At 47.8% G+C, this 25,621-nt stretch overlaps 1 protein-coding gene across 16 annotated transcripts in view; it reads left to right on the forward strand.

The window, feature by feature from the left end:
- The window catches only part of LOC114587348 (methyl-CpG-binding domain protein 1), a 112,469-nt gene that overhangs the window by 82,439 nt on the left and 4,409 nt on the right, over positions 1 to 25,621 (forward strand). For 14 of the 16 annotated variants that reach the window (XM_077921237.1, XM_077921245.1, XM_077921240.1 and 11 more), the window contains 2 exons: positions 16,099 to 16,314; positions 17,192 to 17,302. The exons of 1 other annotated variant lie outside the window; for it this stretch is intronic. In XM_077921237.1, the coding sequence (XP_077777363.1) occupies positions 16,099 to 16,314; positions 17,192 to 17,302 (327 nt within the window). The remainder of the gene's footprint in view (positions 1 to 16,098; positions 16,315 to 17,191; positions 17,303 to 25,621) is intronic. One more of the 16 variants, XM_077921242.1, reaches the window with a different exon arrangement.

A 25,621-nucleotide genomic window follows, 5' to 3' on the forward strand; every position in this document is an offset into this window, starting at 1 on the left:
GTTATAGGGGAGTTTAGTTTTTCAATTTTTTTGCTTGTTGTCCTTGGGAGTCTATTCTGTACTATACAGTGGTACCTCGGGTTACAGACACTTCAGGTTACAAACTCTGCTAACGCAGAAATAGTACCTCGGGTTAAGAACTTTGCTTCAGGATGAATGAATCAATGAATGAATGAACTTTATTACGGTCATAGACCAAGATTAAGAAAAGCATATAGATAAAATAGCAGTTGGGATTTTTGACCGATAATTGTTAGGGCAAATGAGGACAAGGAAACAGGCATAAAACATCTGAATAAAATACAAGATTAAACACAGATAATGGGTGGATAAAAAACTAATAATTAAAACAGATAAGAGCTAAAAACCAACAAAGACACACAGTTAAAACAACTGTAAGAGCATAAGAACTAAAAAATTTGCAGATAAAACAACTATAAGAGGCTGCAGAGTAGAAGCCCCTTAAGTAGAGGACACTCATATCGTTAAAAACTGCTGTGCAAATATGGTTAAAACAGACAATTAAAACAATATACAACACTAAATTTAGAAACAATGTACAGCAATACACTGTCCCAGGAAGTTGACTCAGAATCACCCGTGGAACCGTGTTTGGGACTATTTTGAGTTGGGCGATGGTCTGTGCCTACAGATCTGTAGACAGAATCTGGCGACCATCCAGGTCATCTTCTGATCTTTGCCCAACAGCAAAAGGTCAAGTTTTTGCTTTTGCGGGAGGTCGGCGAGCCTCACCAGTAGGGGATCCAAGATCTTACTACGTGCCTCTTTATAAAAGGGGCATCTGAAGAACAAGTGTTCTGGGCTTCCTATCTCTCCCAGTGGACAGGTGCAAAATCTCTGAGCATACGGGACCCTTCTAAAGGCTCCATCCAGGACTGGTGAGGGAAGAGCCGAACTTCTGGCAAATGTAAAGGCCCTTCTTGCATCCCTAGATACGAGAAAGAAGAGATATGCTGCCGGTGCGGCTATATCTCTCTCGATTTCTCCAATTCTATAGTTGGGGCACCTTGCACAGTCCTGCTGTCTCTCGGTGTCTAATATTCTTTGCCTGACCGTAGCTTTTGCCTGGTCCAAACCCAGACTTAGAAGGGCTTGAGGAGCAAAACCCCTGCACTTGATTCCAAACTGAAAAAGATTGTAACCTCTGAAAAACTCCGTACAATTTTAACTGACTTTGGGGATAATCCTAGGCCTGAGGACCCAGTTTCCAAGTTTGAGAGCCTGCTCCAACAATTGAAACCCTATCTTTTTAATACCACAGAAAAAAGACCAACTAAACCAATAACATCAAATAAACCCTGGTTTGATCACACCTGCTTTGAGGAAAAGAATGGGAGAGGCATCTGGACCAGCCGGCAACATTCCAGGAGATGATGTTTAGGGCAGCAGTTGATTCTTGGGTTTTTAGATTCCAGGCTCTCATAGCTGTTTTCTGCCGCTGATTCCTCGGGTCCTTTGAGTTTGGTTGAATGAGCCACGATGCGGAGGAATGGGGGATCCTTTTAAGGGGAAGACTAATTTGGGGGTATTAATTTGTCCATCCAGGCAGACACCCGCTGAGACCTTATTTCATTCCTCTGCATGAATAGCTTCTAGGATTACCAGGCAGTCCATGAAGATTGAGCCAGTTCCCGGCGCTGGCACCACCAGTTCAACTTGTTGCGATTTGGATTGGGCTATTGGATGGGGTGTTTCTTCTGGACACAGATATCGACAAGTTGTCCATTCCTCGTTGGTTAAAGGCTTTGATTTGCAATTGATGTAATTAAATTCCATGGGAGGAGGCGGGGCTAGAGGTGGAAGTGACTTCCTTATGGTCGAAAGTCTTTCAATTAGTGCATCCTGGGAAAGTAGGATCTGCTCGAGGTAGGTTGTTAGGAGTTGTTCATCCTTTGAGGAGAAATCCTTTTCTAGCTTATTTGGTGAGGTTTTGCACAGCCTGCCAGGATGTTTAAGATTGCCAGCCTCTGGGTAGAGCGGCTTACCGTTTCTGGCGCTGTTGGATTCTGCAGTGCTGGTTTTGGTTTTTGGTCTAACTGGCCTATGTGCTCCTAGAAGTGGTGAAGAGTCTTCGATGTTTTCGAAGAAACGGTGCACAAGCAAGCCAGCCCTCAGGAAATTGTCTTTATTTGAAAGGGTCTATTTAGTTGAGGGGACGCGGGTGGCGCTGTGGGTAAAAGCCTCAGCGCCTAGGGCTTGCCGATCGAAAGGTCGGTGGTTCGAATTCCCGCGGTGGGGTGCGCTCCCGCTGCTCGGTCCCAGCGCCTGCCAACCTAGCAGTTCGAAAGCACCCCTGGGTGCAAGTAGATAAATAGGGACCGCTTACCAGCGGGAAGGTAAACGGCGTTCCGTGTGCTGCGCTGGCTCACCAGATGCAGCTTTGTCACGCTGGCCACGTGACCCGGAAGTGTCTCCGGACAGCGCTGGCCCCCGGCCTCTTGAGTGAGATGGGCGCACAACCCCAGAGTCTGTCAAGACTGGCCCGTACGGGCAGGGGTACCTTTACCTTTTATTTAGTTGAGAGCCTGTCCTTAAAAGTCACGATAACCCTATTTTGGGCTGTATCATGAGGGAGGAATTTTACCTTGATGATATTTTCTGCTTTCATGAGGCCCCTGGTGACTATTCCGATTTTTTCGGGACTATTTACTTTTCTTTGAGCATATGATGGGTGTCCTCTATTTGTGGAAAGGCCTGCCCACAGGAGGACGAGGGGGAGGAGGACCATGGTTATCGGAATGTGAATGTATGGTTATCGGAATGTGAGTTTGACCTGGCAGGGTCCCCTGAGAGAATTGATGACAGACTGGCAGGCCTGTGGAAATCAACGGACAGACTGTGGGAATGTTCTGTACGGAGGTGTGGAAATGGCGTCTGTCCTTTATGTGATATGGCTCTTGGAGAAGCATAAAATCCACACAGGATATGTTTGTTTTCAACCCGCTTGTGAAGACTATCAGAGATCACAAAGAAAGGAATATATGATAACAACAAGAAGATGAGGAAAATAACAAAGAGACTATCCGGACAGAACTGCTGCAGCAAGAGTGATGTTTGGATCCCTTTCGGAGCTTGAAATATGGGTACCCCCAACAAAATTTTAAAATTTTGGTTGTGTAATTTGGAACTAATTTGATTTGGAATTAATGTGATCTGATTGGCCTGTTAATAAAAATTATTATTTTTTTTAAAGGAATTTCCTTTGGTTTCCCTATTTCCCCACTAGAGGGCGGTATGTGATCTGCTGGGGCGTGGGGCTTTTCCTCAGAGTGCTTTATTGGCATGCATGAGTTTGTGATTTTCTTTTGGGTTGTAGGAACAGAGTTCTTTGTTGTTGTATTCTCCAGGAGCTTAAAGAGCTTCTGGAAATTCATTTTTTTAGTCCGGCAGGTCGGCGTTCCCTTTTGGCCTCTCAATTTGATGTTTTTCGTCTTCTTCATTTTTTGTGCTGAGCATTTTCTCTTTAAGGTCGGTTTCTTGGGAGCAGGGGACCCTCCCTCCTGCTTCAGGATGAGAACAGAAATTGTGCAGCGGTGGCAGCGGGAGGCCCCATTAGCTAAAGTGGTGCTTCAGGTTAAGAACAGTTTCAGGTTAAGAACGGACCTCCAGAATGAATTAAGTTCTTGACCTGAGGTGCCACTGTATATCTTTCCATCCCCTTTTGATCATCATCTTTTGCTTGATATAACCTCCTGTAAAGGTAAAGGGGCCTCTGACAATTAAGTCCAGTCGCTAACGACACTGGGGTTGCGGCGCTCATCTTGCTTTACAGGCTGAGAGAGCCGGCGTTTGTCCACTCCGCAGACAGTTCTTCTGGGTCATGTGGCCAGCATGACTAAGCCGCTTCTGGTGAACCAGAGCAGCACACGGAAACGGCGTTTACCTTCCCGCCGGAGCGGTACCTATTTATCTACTTGCATTATGTGCTTTCAAACTGCTAGGTTGGCAGGAGCAGGGACCGAGCAACGGGAGCTCACTCCGTCGCAGGGATTCGAACCACCGACTTTTCAATCGGCAAGATCAAGCGGCACAGTAGTTTAACCCACAGCGCCGATAACTTCCAATAGTAGTTTGTAATTTTTTCACGTTTCCTTGGGTTCTTCTATCTATTACTTTCCCTTCCCCTATCAATTTCTCTTTTGCCCTCTCTTTTTGTTTTTTTTAATTGCCAGGCAAGCATTCTGCCTGGCTTATTGCCAGATTCAAAAAAAATCTGCCTTAACATTTTTTCTTTTGTTCTGTTTTGTAATTCAGAATCATAGAGAGCTGCGTCTGTAATATCTTGATATTTTGTTTTGGTATTTCATTCTTCGGATTTTTAACCAGTTCTTTTTCTTTTTCGCTTTTGTTGTTTAATTGTGTCCGACTGTTTGTGACCCCATGGACCAGAGCACGCCAGGCGCTCCTGTCTTTCACTAGCTCCCGCAGTGAGCACTCAGGGCTGATTTCCTTAAGAATGGAGAGGTTTGATCTTCTTGCAGTCCATGGGACTCTCAAGAGTCTCCTCCAGCACCATAATTCAAAAGTATCAATTCTTCAGCGATCAGCGTTCTTTATGGTCCAGCTTTCACTTCCATACATCACTACTGGGAAAACTATAGCTTTAACTATACGGACATTTGTTGGCAAGGCAATATCTCTGCTTTTTAAGATGCTGTCTAGGTTTGTCATTGCTTTTCTCCCAAGAAGCAGGCGTCTTTTAACTTTGTGACTGCTGTCACCATCTGCAGTGATCATGGAACCCAAGAAAGTAAAATCTCTCGCTGGCTCCATTTCTTCCCCTTCTATTTGCCAGGAGGTGATGGGACCAGTGGCCATGATCTTAGGTTTTTTTATTTATTTATGTTGAGCTTCAGACCATATTTTGCACTCTCTTCTTTCACCCTCATTAAAAGGTTCTTTAATTTCTCCTCACTTTCTGCCATCAAGGTTTTGTCATCTGCATATCTGAGGTTGTTGATATTTCTTCCGGTAATCTTAATTCTGGCTAGGGATTCATCCAGCCCAGCCTTTCGCATGATGAATTCTGCATATAAGTTAAATAAGCAGGGAGACAATATACAGCCTTGTCATACTCCTTTCCCAATTTTGAACCAATCAGTTGTTCCATATCCAGTTCTAATTGTAGCTTCTTGTCCCACATAGAGATTTCTCAGGAGACAGATGAGGTGATCAGGCACTCCCATTTCTTTAAGAACTTGCCATAGTTTGCTGTGGTCGACACAGTCAAAGGCTTTTGTGTAGTCAATGAAGCAGAAGTAGATGTCTTTCTGGAACTCTCTAGCTTTCTCCATAATCCATCGCATGTTTGCAATTTGGTCTCTGGTTCCTCTGCCTCTTCTAAATCCAGCTTGCACTTCTGGGAGTTCTCGGCCCACATACTGCTTGAGCCAGCCTTGTAGAATTTTAGTAATATCCAAGGCAACACGATGACCAAGTACAACAATGCAATATCAATATAAACTCTTTCTATAGTCTATAAGGAACGTTGAACAATATGGGAAACCAAATAAACAGAAATCTTATAAGTCTCTGAAAGTCACTAAATGTGCACTCTTTATGGATTCTCTTAAAAACAGAACCAAATAAACACAAGTCTTATAAGTCTCTGAAAGTCTTTGTAGACTATGCAAGTCTCTGAAAGAAGCAATGGGTCTGATGAAAAAAATCTGTTAAAGCTTTGTTTTATGACATCCAACGCTACCAAAGTGGTCCGCAAACAGACGTAGTGAACAGTGATTCCGGATATACCCACTGTTTTGTAGAATTCTTCTTCAGCACAGCAGAAGGATACAGAAATGCTCCATAAACCCATCTATACGGTGAATGGAATTGTATAACAACAATATCTATGGAGCAGTGGTCATAAAGTTATGTAAAGTTGTAGAATTTTAAGCATAACCTTGCTAGCATGTGAAATGAGCGCAATTGTGTGATAGTTGGAGCATTCTTTGGCACTGCCCTTCTTTGGGATTGGGATGTAGACTGATCTTCTCCAATCCTCTGGCCACTGCTGAGTTTTCCAAACTTGCTGGCATATTGAGTGTAGCACCTTAACAGCATCATCTTTTAAAATTTTAAATAGTTCAGCTGGAATGTCATCACTTCCACTGGCCTTGTTATTAGCAGTGCTTTCTAAGGCCCATTTGACTTCGCTCTCCAGGATGTCTGGCTCAAGGTCAGCAACCACACTACCTGGGGTGTATGAGACATTCATCTTTCTGGTATACAGTGGTGCCCCACAAGACGAATGCCTCGCAAGACGAAAAACTCGCTAGACGAAAGGGTTTTCCGTTTTTTGAGTCGTTCCGCAAGACGAATTTCCCTATGGGCTTGCGAGATCTTGCGAGTTTGTTTCCTTTTTCTTAAAGCCGCTAAGCCGTTAATAGCCGCTAAGCCGCTAATAGCCGTGCTTTGCAAGACGAAAAAACCGCAAGACGAAGAGACTCGCGGAACGGATTAATTTCGTCTTGCGAGGCACCACTGTAATTCCTCTGTGTGTTCTTACCACCTCTTCTTGATTTCTTCTGCTTTGGTTAGGTCCTTACCACTTTTTGTTTTTTATTATGGTAATCTTTGCACGAAATGTTCCTTTCATTTCAACTACCTGACATTCAGAAGACATCTAAAGGCAGCCCTGTTCAGGGAAGTTTTTAATGTGTGACATTTTAGTGTATTTTTGGTCTTTGTGGAAGCCGCCCAGAGTGGCTGGGGAAACCCAGCCAGATGATGGGCGGGGTACAAATAAATTGTTGTTGTTGTTGTTGTTGTTGTTGTTATTATTATTTATTATTATTATCATCATCATCATCATCATCTCCAATTTTCTTGAACAGATGGGCGGGGTACAAATAAATTGTTGTTGTTGTTGTTGTTGTTGTTGTTGTCAAATAAATTGTTGTTGTTGTTGTTGTTGTTGTTGTTGTTGTTGTTGTTATTATTTATTATTATTATCATCATCATCATCATCTCCAATTTTCTTGAACAGATCTCTGGTTTTCCCTACTTCAGTTTACGCTTGAATTTTGCTATAAGAAGCTGATGATCTGAGCCACAGTCAGCTCTAGGTCTTGTTTTTGCTGACTGTATAGAGCTTCTCCATCTTTGGCTGCAGAGAATATAATCAATCTGATTTCGATGCTGCCCATCTGGTGATGTCCATGTGTAGAGTCGTCTCTTGTGTTGTTGGAAAAGAGTGTTTGTGATGACCAGCTTGTTCTCTTGACAGAACTCTATTAGCCTTTGCCCTGCTTCGTTTTGAACTCCAAGGCCAAACTTGCCAGTTGTTCCTTTTATCTCTTGCCTCCCTACTTTAGCATTCCAATCCCCTATAATGAGAAGAACATCCTTCTTTGGTGTCATTTCTAGAAGGTGTTGTAAGTCTTCATAGAACTGGTCAATTTCAGTTTCTTCAGCACCAGTAGTTGGTGCATAAACTTGGATTACTGTGATGTTAAAAGGTCTGCCTTGGATTTCTATCGAGATCATTCTTTCATTTTTGAGATTGCATCCCAGTACAGCTTTTGCCGGGGGACGCGGGTGGCACTGTGGGTAAAAGCCTCAGCGCCTAGGGCTTGCCGATCGAAAGGTCGGCGGTTCGAATCCCCGTGGCGGGGTGCGCTCCCGTTGTTCGGTCCCAGCGCCTGCCAACCTAGCAGTTCGAAAGCACCCCCGGGTGCAAGTAGATAAATAGGGACCGCTTACTGGCGGGAAGGTAAACGCCGTTTCCGTGTGCTGCGCTGGCTCGCCAGATGCAGCTTGTCACGCTGGCCACATGACCCGGAAGTGTCTCCGGACAGCGATGGCCCCCGGCCTCTTAAGTGAGATGGGCGCACAACCCTAGAGTCTGTCAAGACTGGCCCGTACGGGCAGGGGTACCTTTACCTTTACCTTTTACAGCTTTTGCCACTCTTTTGTTGACTATGACTATTTTCGCTTATCTCCTTCAAAATTTGTTCCAGTTTCCTTTCTTTCTCTCTTCTTTGGATTCTATTTTGTTGGATGAAAAAGCCTCGTATCACTGCTTTGCTTGCATCCCATACGGTATTTATATCGGTTCCCTGATTTAAGTTGTTATCAAAATATTCTCTTAAAGTCACCCTCACCTTTTCTAATACTTTATCATTATTTAAGACATTTTCATTAATTCTCCATTTTGTTGTTTTCCTTCCTTTTTTTATTTCCATTGTAGTTGGGTTGTGGTCAGATACTGTTTTTGACTGAATTACTGCTTTCTTTATTTTCAGTAATAAGTTTTTTGAAACCCAAATTGTATCAATTCTCCCTGCAGAATTTTTTTGCTTCTGAATAATGTGTAAATTGTTTGTCATTTGGGTGTTTAACTCCCCATGCATCTTTAAGGTTGAAATTTTCTACTAGTTGAAAGAAAGTTAGCAGTAGTCTCCCTTCTTTACTTTCTTTCTCTTGTGTTGTCCTGTCCATATTAAGTGAGGTAACACCATTTAAATCTCCTAATCAAATGATCTTTTCATCACTATAATCCAGCAGTTTATCCTCCAATTTTTGGTAAAATTCCGACTTCTTTTCGTTTGGTGCCTAGATTCTGACAATATTTTTTCCTTTTTGATACACCACTTTTATCGCCATCATTCTCCCTTCTTCATCCTTAAATAAGGGTTCCGGCTTTAATCTTGAGTTTGCGTATATAACTACACCTCTTTTCTTTATAACATCTGATGAAATAAATTCATCACCTTGTTTTAAATTCAATATTCAATATATTTTTAAAACGCTTTTTAAAAAGCATTTTCACAGCGTTTTTTTATATATGTCTAGATTCCACCTTGTTCTCACGACTGTTGAGAGTCGTTAGCTTAGATCCCTTTATACCAGTTTTATGGGGGAACTAGTTCATCAGCAGGCTCGAATGGTGAAATGGAATTTCCATGTTCAGAGGCAGTACCTCTCCAAGTACCAGGTGCTGTGGACAAACAGCAGGGGAAGGCTGCTCGTGAGTTGCTCTGGGCACCTGCCTGGCAATGTGAGAATAATGCAATTGCCAGCCTGGCAGACCAGTTTCCAGGTGCTCATGGGCTGCAATTCCCATCCCCTTAGCAGCACACCCATGTGATGCTGGGGCTGATGGGACTTCTAATATGAAACATCTGGAGGGCACCAGGTTGCCAAAGGATGAGTTAGATGGTTCTGTTGGTTTGATTCCAAGTACTAAATTATTTCTCCTAATTCTTGGGACTTTAAACATTAATGCAATGTGGCAAAAATTACTGCTTAAAGGCCACTGGCTGCCATGTGCAGCTGTTCTGACTCAGTTGGAGAGTGGCATTCAACATTTGTGTTAGTGCAAGGATTCCTTCTAGTGCAGCCCCCTCCTCACCAGCCTCTCGCTGTCCCATGTGTGCCCTAGAACAGATTTAGAGGTCCATAGGAGGGGAGAGGGGGGGGACATTCCATTGCTGGTGGAACATTTCCCATAACACTATGCTGACTGTAAGCCTCCCTGGGCATCAAGGAGTGGCATGCAGGCAAGTGGACGGTAGCAGCTGAGCAGGGTGGAGCTCCCTCTTCCTCCTTCCTTTGTGCCTGGGGTGCCAGGGGTGGAACCCGCTCAATCCCTCTGCCAGGCACAAGTAGTCTGTTCCTCTTTTTTCGGCAGGCAAGTCATTGTTCTGAGTTTATTTCCAATGTTGATTTGAGGCCTAATTCCAGGAAAGGCCTGACCATCATTGATGCAGATTTTCAGACACTTCAGATACTTATTTTTTGCAACTGCTGTGTTAAAAGGTTAAGCCTGAGATGCCCTTGCCCAGACCACTTAAAGATATTTTGATGACTGAACAGGGATTTGAACCAGGTCTGCCCACCAGGGATTGATGTGTAGTTCAAGGAAAGTTGCTAGTTAGGAATTGAGCATTGCAATATTGTTTGCTGCTCTGGCATCATCAGCAAGCTCTGCTTTGCACATGTTGCAGTTATTTTCATCTTTCTTAGGGCAGTGGGTTTATGACCTGGCCCACCTGGATCTCCTGCTGGGGCAGAATAGCTGAGTGAAGTGCTGCTGTCCATTTTAAGTATTGATGAAGGGTCTCAGGGCTGATTTTTATTTAAATCGACAGAAGGCTGCAAGGTGAGGGGAATAAGATTGTGCATCACAATGTCTGAATGGAAATGAGACTTCTCTCTGGCAGAGCTAGTTTGCAATGAGCCCGCTATTGTCATGATCCCAGTAAAGGAATCCCTTCTGGTCCTGCTCCAGTTCGTCTTCCTCCAGTGGAATGGGAGTTGACTCTCCCAATGTGCCTACTAGTGTGGTGGCATTTGGCAATGAGAGAGGCAAGGCATAGTGCTTCAGCACCCACAGCTCAGCTGGGAGCACATCCTTTCTGTTGATGGGTCTATTTGCAGGAAGCTTTGTCAACTCATGAGTCTCTACTGTACCTCAGAGCTAGAATGGCAAGAAAGTGGCTCACAGAAAAAGTCCCTAGGAGGGAAGGCTGTGTCACACGTGCTGGGATACAGTGATGCTCCCAGATTTCTGGGCAATGAGAGCAAGAGGCACGTGACTTGTAAAAACCTGCTATGTACATTGAATCAGTGCTTGACCACCACTCTCACACCCTGAGTATACAGGGTGGACAACATGCATTTTACAAAGCACTCTAAGTCTTCCAAATCCTACTTTTACTTTGTTTTGTCAAACATGATTCTAGCCTTTCTGGTTGCAGTGAAGTTTGAAAACGTAACGGCAAAAATATCAACAGCACACTGTCTTGGGTCCCTATATTGAATTTTCAGGGCATTCTGAAGTTTTAACTTTCTGTAGCAAGCTTGTATTAGAGCAGTGTTTCCCAACCGGTGTTCCGCGGCACACTACTGTGCCGCGAGACTTTGCCTGGTGTGCCGCGGGAAAAATTGGCGGGGGGGGGGGGAAATAAAGGGGGAAAAATTATTCCCCCACCGCCAGGCGTGGGGCTGGGGCGGGGGAAGCCCGAGCTTCCCCCTCCCCCAGAACGGGACCCAGAGCCATGCCGAAGCTGCGCGCAGCTTTGGCATCGCTCTGGGAGCTTGCGGGGCTGGGGGAGGAGGAAGCCCTCCGCCAGCCTCCAAACCATGTCGGGAGACAGCGGGATGGCGCGCTGCGCCTCTCCCGCTGTCCCCCGAGTTTGCGGGGCTGGCGACGGGAAGGAGCAGGCTTCTCCCCCCGCCAGCCGTCCAGCCAAGTTGGGGGACAGCGGGATGGCGCGCTGCGCCTCTCCCGCTGTCCCCCGAGTTTGCGGGGCTGGCGACGGGAAGGAGCAGGCTTCTCCCCCCACCAGCCTTCCAGCCAAGTCGGGGGACAGCGGGATGGCGCGCTGCGCCTCTCCCGCTGTCCCCCGAGTTTGCGGGGCTGGCGACGGGAAGGAGCAGGCTTCTCCCCCCGCCAGCCTTCCAGCCAAGTCGGGGGGCAGCGGCAAGGGCGCGCTGCGCCTCTCCCGCTGTCCCCCGAGTTTGCGGGGCTGGCGACGGGAAGGAGCAGGCTTCTCCCCCCGCCAGCCTTCCAGCCAAGTCGGGGGACAGCGGGATGGCGCTCTGAGCCTCTCCCGCTGTCCCCCGAGTTTGCGGGGCTGGCGACGGGAAGGAGCAGGCTTCTCCCCCCGCCAGCCTTCCAGCCAAGTCGGGGGACAGCGGGATGGCGCGCTGCGCCTCTCCCGCTGTCCCCCGAGTTTGCGGGGCTGGCGATGGGGAGGAGCAGGCTTCTCCCCCCGCCAGCCTTCCAGCCAAGTCGGGGGACAGCGGGATGGCGCGCTGCGCCTCTCCCGCTGTCCCCCGAGTTTGCGGGGCTGACGACGGGGAGGAGCAGGCTTCTCCCCCCGCTAGCCTTCCAGCCAAGTCGGGGGACAGCGGGATGGCGCGCTGCGCCTCTCCCGCTGTCCCCCGAGTTTGCGGGGCTGGCGATGGGGAGGAGCAGGCTTCTCCCCCCGCAAGCCTTCCAGCCAAGTTGGGGGACAGCGGGATGGCGCGCTGCGCCTCTCCCGCTGTCCCCCGAGTTTGCGGGGCTGGCGATGGGGAGGAGCAGGCTTCTCCCCCCGCCAGCCTTCCAGCCAAGTCGGGGGGCAGCGGCAAGGGCGCGCTGCGTTTCTCCGCTGTCCCGGACGGCGTTCAAAAGCCTGCCTTCAAAAGCCGTCCGGGACGGCGGAGAAACGCGCTGCCTTTCTCCGCTCTCCCGGGAAGGCAGGCAGGGGGGAGCAAAGGCTTTCGCCCCCGCCCGCCTTCAGAAGAGGTCCAGGACCTCTTCTGAAGGCGGGCGGGGGGCGAAAATCTTTGTCCCCCCCTGCCTGCCTTCCCAGGGGCTTTTAAATCGCCCCGGACAGCGGAGAAGTCCTCCGCTGTCCCGGGCGATTTTAAAATGCCGCCCGCCAGCATTTTAAGATTGCCCCGGACAGCGGAGAAGTCTTCCGCTGTCCCGGGGTTTTTTAAAATGCTGGGGGTGGGAAGAAAAGCCCTTGTCCCCCCCCCCCCCAGCCTTCAGAAGAGGTCCGGGGACAGACTGCGGGGAGAAATCAGGGTGGGAGTCACGGCCGTGAGGCAGGGCTGCCAAGTGTGGCAGAAGAGGACACGGCCGTCGCACCTGTCCTTAGGTAGGAGCTTCTTCCGTGTCGACCTGCTGCCCTAAAGTCTTGGCTTTTTTCTTGGCTTTTTGGCGGTTGGCACAGAAGGAAGGCAAGGGGGAGGGGAAAAAATTGAATCTTACACTTTCGTGCGTCCCTCCCGGCGTGACGCTGCGCGCTGACGTCACGGGGCTGTAATGGTGGTGTGCCTCGAGATTTTTTTCATGAAACAAGTGTGCCTTTGCCCAAAAAAGGTTGGGAAACACTGTATTAGAGTAGGTGCACAGAGTGTTTTCTGCTGCTAGCCAACAAACTGTGAGCTGTGTTAAAACTTGGTGCAACTAAAATGTTTGTAGCAGCTTCTCAAGTGCCTGTCGTGACATAACCCTTTAGTACAGTGTTTCCCAACGTTTTTTTTTTACTGTGGCCCCTTTCTGACCTTGTTTAAGAATAAGAATTTATTTATACCCTGCCCATTTGGACTGTAGCACTACCTGTCCTGAAAGCTGCTATTTAGGAATTGAGCCCTGCACCCCTCGGCAACATCTGAAGGCCCCGATCTGCTAGGTGCTGGGGTGAATTGCACCCTGCGCCTTGCGGAGTCAGGCCCAGGCTGCCACCTGGCCCAGCATCGCCCTCTCCCACTGTAAACCAACCAGGACAGTTCCAAGAAAATGCACATGGCAAAAAGAAGCACTAGGCCACCCTCTGGTGGGCCGCCCCCTTACCTGCTTGTGATTGGCCAAGCTGATAGCCAACCAATCAGATTTACCGTATTTTTCGCTCCATTGGACGCACCGGACCACAGGACGCACCTAGTTTTTAGAGGGGGAAATCAAGGGAAAAAATATTATTCCCCCCCCCCAGCCCCAAAGAGCAACGGACAGGCTGCACGCAGCCTGTCCACTTCTCCCAGAGCTTCTTGGGGCTGCGGGGGAAGCCCGGACCCCCCCCCCCAGCCCCAAAGAGCAAAGAAGCCAAGACAGCGTGCGGGGTCCATAGCCGCGCAACATCTCCAGCCAGGAGCTAAACCTCTCCAGTGCAGCTAAAGAAGAAGACAAGGCAGCAAGCGCGATCCATCCTGCTCGCTGCCTTGGCTTCTTCTTTAGCCTTGTGCAGCATCTTTAGTCTTGCGCAATGGGATGGATTGTGCCTGCTGTCCACCGGGGCTGGACTAGATGACTCCTGGGGTTCCCTTCCAACCCTGCAATTCTATGACCTCGGAAGGTGTTTGGGGTCTCCACCACTGGAGGCTTTTAAGCAGTGGTTGGGGGACCATCTGCCTGGCGTTCTTTAGCTGTGATTCCTACATTGTGAGGGGGCTGGGCTAGATGACCCTTGGGTGGCCCTCCCAACTCTATAAAGTCCTACAGTTCTGCGGCAGGAGATCCACAGCCACTTCACACAATGCTCACTCCCAATTTTCATCTAAGAGACATGTGGCTTCAGTGTCTAGATAGGTACCCCCCTACCTGCCACACTTCCCCCACCCCACTTAAGCCGAGGGAATTCCTGCCCAGAGAAGCTCCCAGCAATCACGGAGGAGGAATCCGCTGAAGCCTCGAGCAGCGGAGGATCCATGGTCCCCTTCCTTCCCTCCTCCATAGTTGCTTTGAAGCAGGAAAGTGGGAGAGGAGCTGCTTACACGAGTGTAAGCTGCTCCCCTCCCACATTGCCGCTTCAAAGCAATCACGGAGGAGGGAATCCGCTGAAGCCTCCAGCAGAGGAGGATCCATGGTCCTCTTCCTTCCTTCCTCCGTAGTTGCTTTGAAGCAGGAAAGTGGGAGAGGAGCTGCTTACACGAGTGTAAGCTGCCCCCCTCCCACTTTCCTGCTTCAAAGCAATCACGGAGGAGGAATCCGCTGCAGCCGTGAGCAGTGGAGGATCCATGGTCCCCTTCCTTCCCTCCTCCGTAGTTGCTTTGAAGGAGGAAAGTGGGAGAGGAGCTGCTTACACGAGTGTAAGCTGCCCCCCTCCCACTTTCCTGCTTCAAAGCAATCACGGAGGGGGGAATCTGCTGAAGCCTCCAGCAGCGGAGGATCCATGGTCCTCTTCCTTCCCTCCTCCGTAGTTGCTTTGAAGGAGGAAAGTGGGAGAGGAGCTGCTTACACGAGTGTAAGCTGCCCCCCTCCCACTTTCCTGCTTCAAAGCAATCACGGAGGGGGGAATCTGCTGAAGCCTCCAGCAGCGGAGGATCCATGGTCCTCTTCCTTCCCTCCTCCGTAGTTGCTTTGAAGGAGGAAAGTGGGAGAGGAGCTGCTTACACGAGTGTAAGCTGCTCCCCTCCCACATTGCCGCCTCAAAGGGAGCCCGGGAGGAGGGAATCTGCTGCAGCTTCCCCCACCTCCCGCAGAAGCCGCACGCTCTTTAAAGGGGCTGTGCGGCTTCTCCTGGCTTTTCTGGGAGGTGGGGGGATTCCCCCACCTCGTAGAAAAGCCTGCAGGAGCCGCACAGCCTTTAAAGAGGGCGCCGCTCTTGGGGCCTTTTCCCCCAGGAGGGAGAAGGGACTGCTGCAGCCAGTCAGTCCCTTCTCCCTCCTGGAGAAAAGCCCGCAAGAGCGCACGAAGCTTGTGTGTGGCTCTTGAGGGCTTTTCCCGCCTGCCCCCCCCCCTGCATTCGCTCCATAGGACGCACACAGATTTTCCCTTGCTTTTTAGGAGGGAAAAAGTGCGTCCTATGGTGCAAAAAATACGGTAATAAATAAATACCCCCCCCCTTTCTTCTCACTTCCCTCTATGGCCTCCTAGCCTTGTGCTGTGGCCCCCATATATATCCTGGGGGGGCAGGAGGCCATATAGCCCCCATTAGGAAACACTGGTTTAGTCCATAGAAGTGAACCTGGTCAGATAAAGCATGCATTCCTGTGGTGCACAGGTTGAAACAAGTTTTCTTTGGGTCCTCCTTGGATGCACAGGAGCAGGAGTGAGTGCAAAGATTCTCAGGTACTCTGCTTAAAGAAATTATGTGTTGTGGGGGCAGAAAGGGGGGGCTGGTTCTGCAAGCTGAATGAAATTACACAAATGAATCAAATGAATTTGCTTCACATTGGCCACAGAGAGCAGCCATACTCTACATACTCTATATGTAGAGTATAGGAGCATCCTCCCAACTCCAGTGACTGGAAGCAATGCTTTTATCAATGCCTCTGGTATTTTAAAGCTTTAATCTCTGTAGCCATAGGGGTTGAAATCTTCATGATGCCTAATTCTGTACCTGGCACCCAAATGCCACAGTGGTTTGATGCAAAGACACCTGGAAGACACCTGTCATACCTGAGTAGCAGAGCAGAGACTGTGCTTGCAGTAAGATCCAGGTTCCCTCCCTGGAATCTCCAGTTAAAAAGATCCAATGACAGCTGATGAGGAAGTGGCTGCCCATCTCGGCCACTGACAGTCGGAGCAGACCATGCTGGACTAGATGGGCACACTGGGTCTAAGGCCACCTCCTGTGCTCCTAATCTGAACCTGCCCCTTATCCTCTCCCTCCTGCCCCGGACCCCTTGTTGCTGCAGGAGTCTCCTTCAAGCCGGGAACAGATGCATTTGCCCAGGTTGCAAGGCCCAGAGGAGCCGGAACAGCAGCCAGTAGTGAAGTGGAAGAAAGAGCCAGAGATGAGTGGCTCAATTTTGGCCCAGGACTTGGCTAAGGACCGCCCCATCCTGCCGCATGTCAAAGAGGAGTCAGAAGTACCTCGACACCCCACCCCACCCTCCCAAGTCCTGGTGAAGGTGAGTGAGTGCGTTCTCTCTTGATCCTTCCTCTCCTGACAGTTGAAATGCCCAGTACTGAAGCATTTCTTACACGGAGCACCGGATCCTTTTTGTGGAAACAAAGTCTTGAAGTTCTAAAGACTTGACAAATAAGCTCGGTGAACATCCTTTGGGGAGGACGTTGCAGAGGACGAATGTCAGCATTCAGATAGTCTGGCTCTTTATTCACATGTCAGGATAGAGGGCTCCAAATCAAGGAAAGATCCCCCTGCTCCCACACCGCCACCCACTGCTTTGCCAAACAGCAGGAATTAAGCTTCCAAAAACCTAACTCCGGGAGGTGCCCAGACCTTGAGACATGCCTCATCCTGTTCCTCCTTGGCTGCAACCCTGCAGGCAAAAAGGGGGAATTCTTCCCCAGTAGGCTCAGTGACCCAGCAGCCTGGACACTGAATTTAGAACTGGAGGTGCCCCCCCCCCCGCTTAATAACTCAGACCAATCATTTTTAGCAGCAGAAATTATTTGCAGTAGTAAAGGAACAGCAAAAGAGCATCTTGGAGGTTTGGGGTGCTCTTCGGAGTTGATGTGGCTGTTGATGAGGGCTGGAAGAAAGGTGAAGTCCCATCCCCGCATTGTTGGGATTTTGCCTCTTGTTTTTCAAATGTATGGTGGGGAGGTTGCAGAGAGGCTTCTTGTCCTGTGCAGTGCATGTGGCTCCTTCTGTTGCCCATTTATTCTGACCAACAAAGCTACTAATATAGCAAAACAGGGATTGAACCATAGGAACCATTGTAAGTGAGCGTGTGGAGTGAGAGCACATTCCACATCTGTACAGAATGAAGCACATAGCCTTTAATACACACTCTCTTTATGTGCCCTCATGTTTCTGCATAGCAATCCGACACCAGACTACCTGCTGTCAACCTCCTCATTGCCACCTCTCCCGTTGACAAACAGGAGCATGCAGAACTGGAGGGGGACTGTCGGCCATCGAATGATTCTCGGGTAAGCCCACATTTTCTTCCCGCCTGCTGACCTCGAATGTAGAATCATAGAATCATAGAGTTGGAATAGACCACAAGGGCCATCGAGTCCAACCCCCTGCCAAGCAGGAAACACCATCAGAGCACTCCTGACATATGGTTGTCAAGCCTCTGCTTAAAGACCTCCAAAGAAGGAGACTCCACCACACTCCTTGGCAGCAAATTCCACTGTCGAACAGCTCTTACTGTCAGGAAGTTCTTCCTAATGTTTAGGTGGAATCTTCTTTCTTGTAGTTTGGATCCATTGCTCCGTGTCCGCTTCTCTGGAGCAGCAAAAAACAACCTTTCTCTCTCCTCTATTTGACATCCTTTTATATATTTGAACATGGCTATCATATCACCCCTTAACCTCCTCTTCTCCAGGCTAAACATGCCCAGCTCCCTTTGCCGTTCCTCATAAGGCATCGTTTCCAGGCCTTTGACCATTTTGGTTGCCCTCCTCTGGACACGTTCCAGTTTGTCAGTGTCCTTCTTGAACTGTGGTGCCCAGAACTGGACACAGTACTCCAGGTGAGGTCTGACCAGAGCAGAATACAGTGGCACTATTACTTCCCTTGATCTAGATGCTATACTCCTATTGATGCAGCCCAGAATTGCATTGGCTTTTTTAGCTGCCGCGTCACACTGTTGGCTCATGTCAAGTTTGTGGTCAACCAAGACTCCTAGATCCTTTTCACATGTACTGCTCTCAAGCCAGGTGTCACCCATCTTGTATTTGTGCCTCTCATTTTTTTTGCCCAAGTGCAATACTTTACATTTCTCCCTGTTAAAGTTCATCTTGTTTGTTTTGGCCCAGTTCTCTAATCTGTCAAGGTCGTTTTGAAGTGTGATCCTGTCGTCTGGGGTGTTAGCCACCCCTCCCAGTTTGGTGTCATCTGCAAATTTGATCAGGATGCCCTTGAGTCCATCATCCAAGTCGTTGATAAAGATGTTGAATAAGACCGGGCCCAAGACAGAACCCTGTGGCACCCCACTAGTCACTCTTCTCTAGGATGAAGAGGAACCATTGATGAGCACCCTTTGGGTTTGGTCAGTCAGCCAGTTACAAATCCACTGAGTAGTAGCACAGTCAAGACCGCATTTTACCAGCTTCTTTACAAGAATATCATGGGGCACCTTGTTGAATGCCTTGCTGAAATCAAGGTAGGCTACATCCACTGCGTTCCCTTCATCTACCAGGCTTGTAATTCTGTCAAAAAACGAGATCAGGTTAGTCTGACATGACTTATTTTTCAGAAATCCATGCTGACTATTGGTGATCACAGCATTCCTTTCTAGGTGCTCACAGACTGTTTGCTTAATGATCTGCTCCAGAATCTTCCCTGGTATTGATGTCAGACTGACTGGGCAATAATTATTTGGGTCCTCTCTTTTCCCCTTTTTGAAAATAGGGACAACATTTGCCCTCCTCCAGTCTGCCGGGACTTCGCCTGTTCTCCAGGAATTCTCAAAGATGACTGCCAGTGGTTCTGAGATCATATCTGCCAGTTCTTTTAATACTCTTGGGTGCAGTTTGTCTGTCCCTGGAGACTTGAATACATCTAAACTAGCCAAGTATTCTTGTACTATCTCCTTAGTTATTCTGGGCTGTGTTTCCTCTGCTGAATCATTTGCTCCAAATTCTTCAGGTCGGGCATTGTTTTCTTTATCAGAGAAGACTGAGGCAAAGAAGGCATTGAGGAGTTCAGCCCTTTCTGTGTCCCCTGTTTGCATTTCACCATCTTCTCCTCTGAGTAACCCCACTGTTTCTTTGTTCTTCCTTTTGCTACGAACATACCCATAAAAGCCTTTTTTGTTGCTTTTAACCTCTCTAGCAAGCCTGAGTTCATTTTGTGCTTTAGCTTTTCTGACTTTGTGTCTACATGTGCTGGCTATTTGTTTGAATTCCTCTTTGGTGGTTTCCCCCCTTTTCCATTTTTTGTAGACATCCTTTTTAAATCTTAACTCAGTTAAAAGTTCTTTAGATAGCCACCCTGGCTTCTTTAGGCACCTTCCATGTTTCCGTCTCATTGATATTGCCTGAAGTTGTGCTTTTACTATCTCCCTCTTAACAAACTCCCAGCCATCATGAACTCCCTTTCCTTTTAGCATTACTGTCCATGGGATCTCACCCAGCACTTCCCTAAGTTTTATGAAGTCGGCTTTCTTAAAGTCAAGAAATTGAGTCCTAGTATGCTTGGCTGCTCCTTTCCGCTGTATAGTAAACTTCAGAAGAGCATGATCACTCGCGCCTAATGATCCTTCCACTTCTACCCCACTAACCAGGTCATCAACATTGGTTACGACCAGATCTAAAATGGCTGTTCCTCTTGTTGCTTCTCCCACTTTCTGGACAATGAAGTTGTCTGCAAGGCCAGTGAGGAATCTGTTTGACCTTATGCTCTTGGCTGAGTTTGACATCCAACAAATATCCGGGTAATTGAAGTCCCCCATTACTACTATCTCCCTTCCTTTTGCATGCTTGGCCATCTGTTCCAGGAAGGCATCATCTGTGTCCTCCGTTTGGTTTGGGGATCTATAGTAAACTCCCACAATGAGGTCTCTGTTATTCTTCTCTCCCTTAATTTTGACCCAAATGCTCTCACTTTGGCTTTGAGGTTCTAAATCTTGGATCTCTTCACAGGTATACACATCCCTGACATATAACGCCACTCCTCCTCCTTTCTTGTCTGGTCTGTTTCTCTGAAATAGATTGTATCCCTCCATTATTACATTCCAATCGTGGGACTTATCCCACCAGGTTTCAGTGATGCCTATTATGTCATATTTAGTTTGCTGTACCAAGAGCTCAAGCTCATCTTGTTTATTTCCCATGCTTTGTGCATTAGTGTACAGACATTGAAGTCCATTAATCATTCCCCCGTGTCTCTTATTTAAGGATTTTTTCCTCCCACCACTAGGTCTGCGTGCTGTTTGCTCCATTTGGTCTATGACATTTGGATGATCTCATCTTCATCAATTGATAGACTCCTACCTTCAGGAGCACTGTCTCCCCCCCCCCCACATTAGTCAGTTTAAAGCCCTCCTGATGAGGTTTCTGAGATTTTTGGCAAAAACATTCCTCCCAACCGTTGTGAGGTGCAGCCCATCGCTTGCCAGAAGTCATAGAATCATAGAATCATAGAATCATAGAATCATAGAGTTGGAAGAGACCACAAGGGCCATTGAGTCCAACCCCCTGCCAAGCAGGAAACACCATCAGAGCACTCCTGACATATGGTTGTCAAGCCTCTGCTTAAAGACCTCCAAAGAAGGAGACTCCACCACACTCCTTGGCAGCAAATTCCACTGTCGAACAGCTCTTACTGTCAGGAAGTTCTTCCTAATGTTTAGGTGGAATCTTCTTTCTTGTAGTTTGGATCCATTGCTCCGTGTCCGCTTCTCTGGAGCAGCAGAAAACAGCCTTTCTCCCTCCTCTATGTGACATCCTTTTATATATTTGAACATGGCTATCATATCACCCCTTAACCTCCTCTTCTCCAGGCTAAACATGCCCAGCTCCCTTAGCCGTTCCTCATAAGGCATCGTTTCCAGGCCTTTGACCATTTTGGTTGCCCTCCTCTGGACACGTTCCAGTTTGTCAGTGTCCTTCTTGAACTGTGGTGCCCAGAACTGGACACAGTACTCCAGGTGAGGTCTGACCAGAGCAGAATACAGTGGCACTATTACTTCCCTTGATCTAGATGCTATACTCCTATTGATGAGGCCCAGAATTGCATTGGCTTTTTTAGCTGCCGCGTCACACTGTTGGCTCATGTCAAGTTTGTGGTCAACCAAGACTCCTAGATCCTTTTCACATGTACTGCTCTCAAGCCAGGTGTCCCCCATCTTGTATTTGTGCCTCTCATTTTTTTTGCCCAAGTGCAATACTTTACATTTCTCCCTGTTAAAATTCATCTTGTTTGTTTTGGCCCAGTTCTCTAATCTGTCAAGGTCGTTTTGAAGTGTGATCCTGTCCTCTGGGGTGTTAGCCACCCCTCCCAGTTTGGTGTCATCTGCAAATTTGATCAGGATGCCCTTGAGTCCATCATCCAAGTCGTTGATAAAGATGTTGAATAAGACCGGGCCCAAGACAGAACCCTGTGGCACCCCACTAGTCACTCTTCTCTAGGATGAAGAGGAACCATTGATGAGCACCCTTTGGGTTTGGTCAGTCAGCCAGTTACAAATCCACTGAGTGGTAGCATAGTCAAGACCGCATTTTACCAGCTTCTTTACAAGAATATCATGGGGCACCTTGTCAAATGCCTTGCTGAAATCAAGGTAGACTACATCCACTGCGTTCCCTTCATCTACCAGGCTTGTAATTCTGTCAAAAAACGAGATCAGGTTAGTCTGACATGACTTATTTTTCAGAAATCCATGCTGACTATTGGTGATCACAGCATTCCTTTCTAGGTGCTCACAGACTGTTTGCTTAATGATCTGCTCCAGAATCTTCCCTGGTATCGATGTCAGACTGACTGGGCGGTAATTATTTGGGTCCTCTCTTTTCCCCTTTTTGAAAATAGGGACAACATTTGCCCTCCTCCAGTCTGCCGGGACTTCGCCTGTTCTCCAGGAATTCTCAAAGATGACTGCCAGTGGTTCTGAAATCACATCTGCCAGTTCTTTTAATACTCTTGGATGCAGTTCATCTGGCCCTGGAGACTTGAATACATCTAGACTAGCCAAGTATTCTTGTACTATCTCCTTAGTTATTCTGGGCTGTGTTTCCTCTGCTGAATCATTTGCTCCAAATTCTTCAGGTCGGGCATTGTTTTCTTTATCGGAGAAGACTGAGGCAAAGAAGGCATTGAGGAGTTCAGCCCTTTCTGTGTCCCCTGTTTGCATTTCACCATCTTCTCCTCTGAGTGACCCCACGGTTTCTTTGTTCTTCCTTTTGCTATGAACATACCCATAAAAGCCTTTTTTGTTGCTTTTAACCTCTCTAGCAAGCCTGAGTTCATTTTGTGCTTTAGCTTTTCTGACTTTGTGTCTACACGTGCTGGCTATTTGTTTGAATTCCTCTTTGGTGGTTTCCCCCCTTTTCCATTTTTTGTACACATCCTTTTTTAATCTTAACTCAGTTAAAAGTTCTTTAGATAGCCACCCTGGCTTCTTTAGGCACCTTCCATGTTTCCGTCTCATTGGTATTGCCTGAAGTTGTGCTTTTACTATCTCCCTCTTAACAAACTCCCAGCCATCTTGAACTCCCTTTCCTTTTAGTATTACTGTCCATGGGATCTCACCCAGCACTTCCCTAAGCTTTATGAAGTCGGCTTTCTTAAAGTCGAGAAATTGAGTCCTAGTATGCTTGGCTGCTCCTTTCCGCTGTATAGTAAACTTCAGAAGAGCATGATCACTCGCGCCTAATGATCCTTCCACTTCTACCCCACTAACCAGGTCATCAACATTGGTTAGGACCAGATCTAAAATGGCTGTTCCTCTTGTTGCTTCTCCCACTTTCTGGACAATGAAGTTGTCTGCAAGGGCAGTGAGGAATCTGTTTGACCTTATGCTCTTGGCTGAGTTTGACATCCAACAAATATCCGGGTAATTGAAGTCCCCCATTACTACTATCTCCCTTCCTTTTGCATGCTTGGCCATCTGTTCCAGGAAGGCATCATCTGTGTCCTCCGTTTGGCTTGGAGATCTATAGTAAACTCCCACAATGAGGTCACTGTTATTCTTCTCTCCCTTAATTTTGACCCAAATGCTCTCACTTTGGCTTTGAGGTTCTAAATCTTGGATCTCTTCACAGGTATACACATCCCTGACATATAACGCCACTCCTCCTCCTTTCTTGTCTGGTCTGTTTCTTTGAAATAGATTGTATCCCTCCATTATTACATTCCAATCGTGGGATTTATCCCACCAGGTTTCAGTGATTCCTATTATGTCATATTTAGTTTGCTGTACCAGGAGCTCAAGCTCATCTTGTTTATTTCCCATGCTTTGAGCATTAGTGTACAGACATTGAAGTCCATTAATCATTCCCCCGTGTCTCTTATTTAAGGATTTTCTCCTCCCACCACTAGGTCTGCATGCTCTTTGCTCCATTCGGTCTATGACATTTGGATGATCATCTTCATCAATTGATAGACTCCTACCTTCAGGAGCACTGTCTCCCTCCCCCACATTAGTCAGTTTAAAGCCCTCCTGATGAGGTTTCTGAGATTTTTGGCAAAAACATTCCTCCCAACCGTTGTGAGGTGCAGCCCATCGCTTGCCAGAAGTCCATCTTCAAGAAACTGCATTCCGTGATCTAAGAATCCAAACCGTTCCTGTTTGCACCATTTGCGAAGCCAGTTGTTCACTTCCACTATTTTCCCCTCTCTCCCTGGGCCACGTCGTTCAACTGGGAGGACATATGAGATGACAATTTGTGCATTTAATTGCTTCAATTTCCTGCCCAGAGCCTCGTAATCTCTTTTGATCTTCTGGAGGCTATTGCTTGCAGTGTCATTGGTTCCCACATGAACCAAGAGGAAGGGGTATTTGTCAGTGGGTTTTATGATTCCTTGCAGTCGTTCAGTTACATCTTGGATCTTAGCCCCGGGGAGACAGCACACTTCCCGAGACATCTTGTCAGGCCCACAGATCACTGCTTCTGTTCCCCTCAGTAGGGAATCCCCTATCACCACTACACGCCTCCTCTTAGGTCTGGCCGGGGTTCTTCTGTGAGCTGTCGGTTCCAAGGTCGCCTGGACATTCCCAGAGGACTGCCTTTGCTCCTCGTCTTCATATACCTGATCGACTGTAATGAGGGAGAGATCCTCAAATGGAGTCTGCTCTTCGTCTTCCATGCTAGGGGAAAGGACCTCAAAGCGATTGCGTATTTCTAAACAATCAGAGCGAACCCTGGGCCTCCTACTTCTTTGAGTCACGTTTCTCCATATATCTGGCTCCTGTGTTGGTGAACTAGCCACCTTCTCAGGGGAGTCCCCTGTCTCTTCCTTGGTGGAGACGGTGTGCTCTGTTGCTTCCAAGAAGAGTTCCAGCTCTCTAATTCTTTGGAGCGTAGCTACACGTTCCTCCAGTTGCTGGACTTTGTCTTTTAAGAGGGCAATCAACATGCAATTGCTGCAGGTAAAGCTGCCTGCAACCTTTGGCAAGATGGCAAACATTGCGCAGGAACCACAGGCGACTGCAGCTGTTCCCTCACCCTCCATCTTGGGAACGTGTCGTTGGGGGTGACCACAGTGGTCCTACAGGAAAACCCTTTTTGTTCCTTCTTCAGCTGCTGCCCTAAAGCTCTTCAAGAAACTGCAGTCCGTGATCTAAGAATCCAAACCGTTCCTGTTTACACCATTTGCGAAGTCAGCTGTTCACTTCCACTATTTTTCCCTCTCTCCCTGGGGCACGTCGTTCAACTGGGAGGACAGATGAGATGACAATTTGTGCATTTAATTGCTTCAATTTCCTGCCCAGAGCCTCGTAGTCTCTTTTGATCTTCTGGAGGCTATTGCTTGCAGTGTCATTGGTTCCCACATGAACCAAGAGGAAGGGGTATTTGTCAGTGGGTTTTATGATTCCTTGCAGTCGTTCAGTTACATCTTGGATCTTAGCCCCGGGGAGACAGCACACTTCCCGAGACATCTTGTCAGGCCCACAGATCACTGCTTCTGTTCCCCTCAGTAGGGAATCCCCTATCACCACTACACGCCTCCGCTTAGGTTTGGTCGGGGTTGTTCCGTGAGCTGTCCGTTCCAAGGTCGCCTGCACATTCCCTGAGGACTGACTTTGCTGCTCGTCTTCATATACCTGATCGACTGTAATGAGGGAGAGATCCTCAAATGGAGTCTGTTCTTCGTCTTCCATGCTAGGGGAGAGGACTTCAAAGCGATTGTGTATTTCTAAACAATCAGAGCGAACCCTGGGCCTCCGACTTCTTTGAGTCACGTTTCTCCATATATCTGGCACCTGTGTTGGTGAACTAGCCTCCTTCTCAGGGGTGTCCCCTGTCTCCTCCTTGGTGGAGACGGTGTTCTCTGTTGCTTCCAAGAAGAGCTCCAGCTCTCTAATTCTTTGGAGCATAGCTACACGTTCCTCCAGTTGCTGGACTTTGTCTTCTAAGAGGGCAATCAACATACAATTGCTGCAGGTAAAGCTGCCTTCAACCTTTGGCAAGATGGCAAACATTGCGCAGGAAGCGCAAGCGACTGCAGCTGTTCCCTCACCCTCCATCTTGAAAACGTGTCGTTGGGGGTGGCTACAGTGGTCCTCCATCTTAAAAAGTGTGAAGACAGGACAAATAACCCCCCCAAAAAAACCTAGGTCTCCCCCAACAAATGTTTGA

This window comes from Podarcis muralis, chromosome 17 (genome assembly GCF_964188315.1).
Source record: "Podarcis muralis chromosome 17, rPodMur119.hap1.1, whole genome shotgun sequence".
In the NCBI taxonomy this organism is placed as follows: Eukaryota; Metazoa; Chordata; class Lepidosauria; order Squamata; family Lacertidae; genus Podarcis; species Podarcis muralis.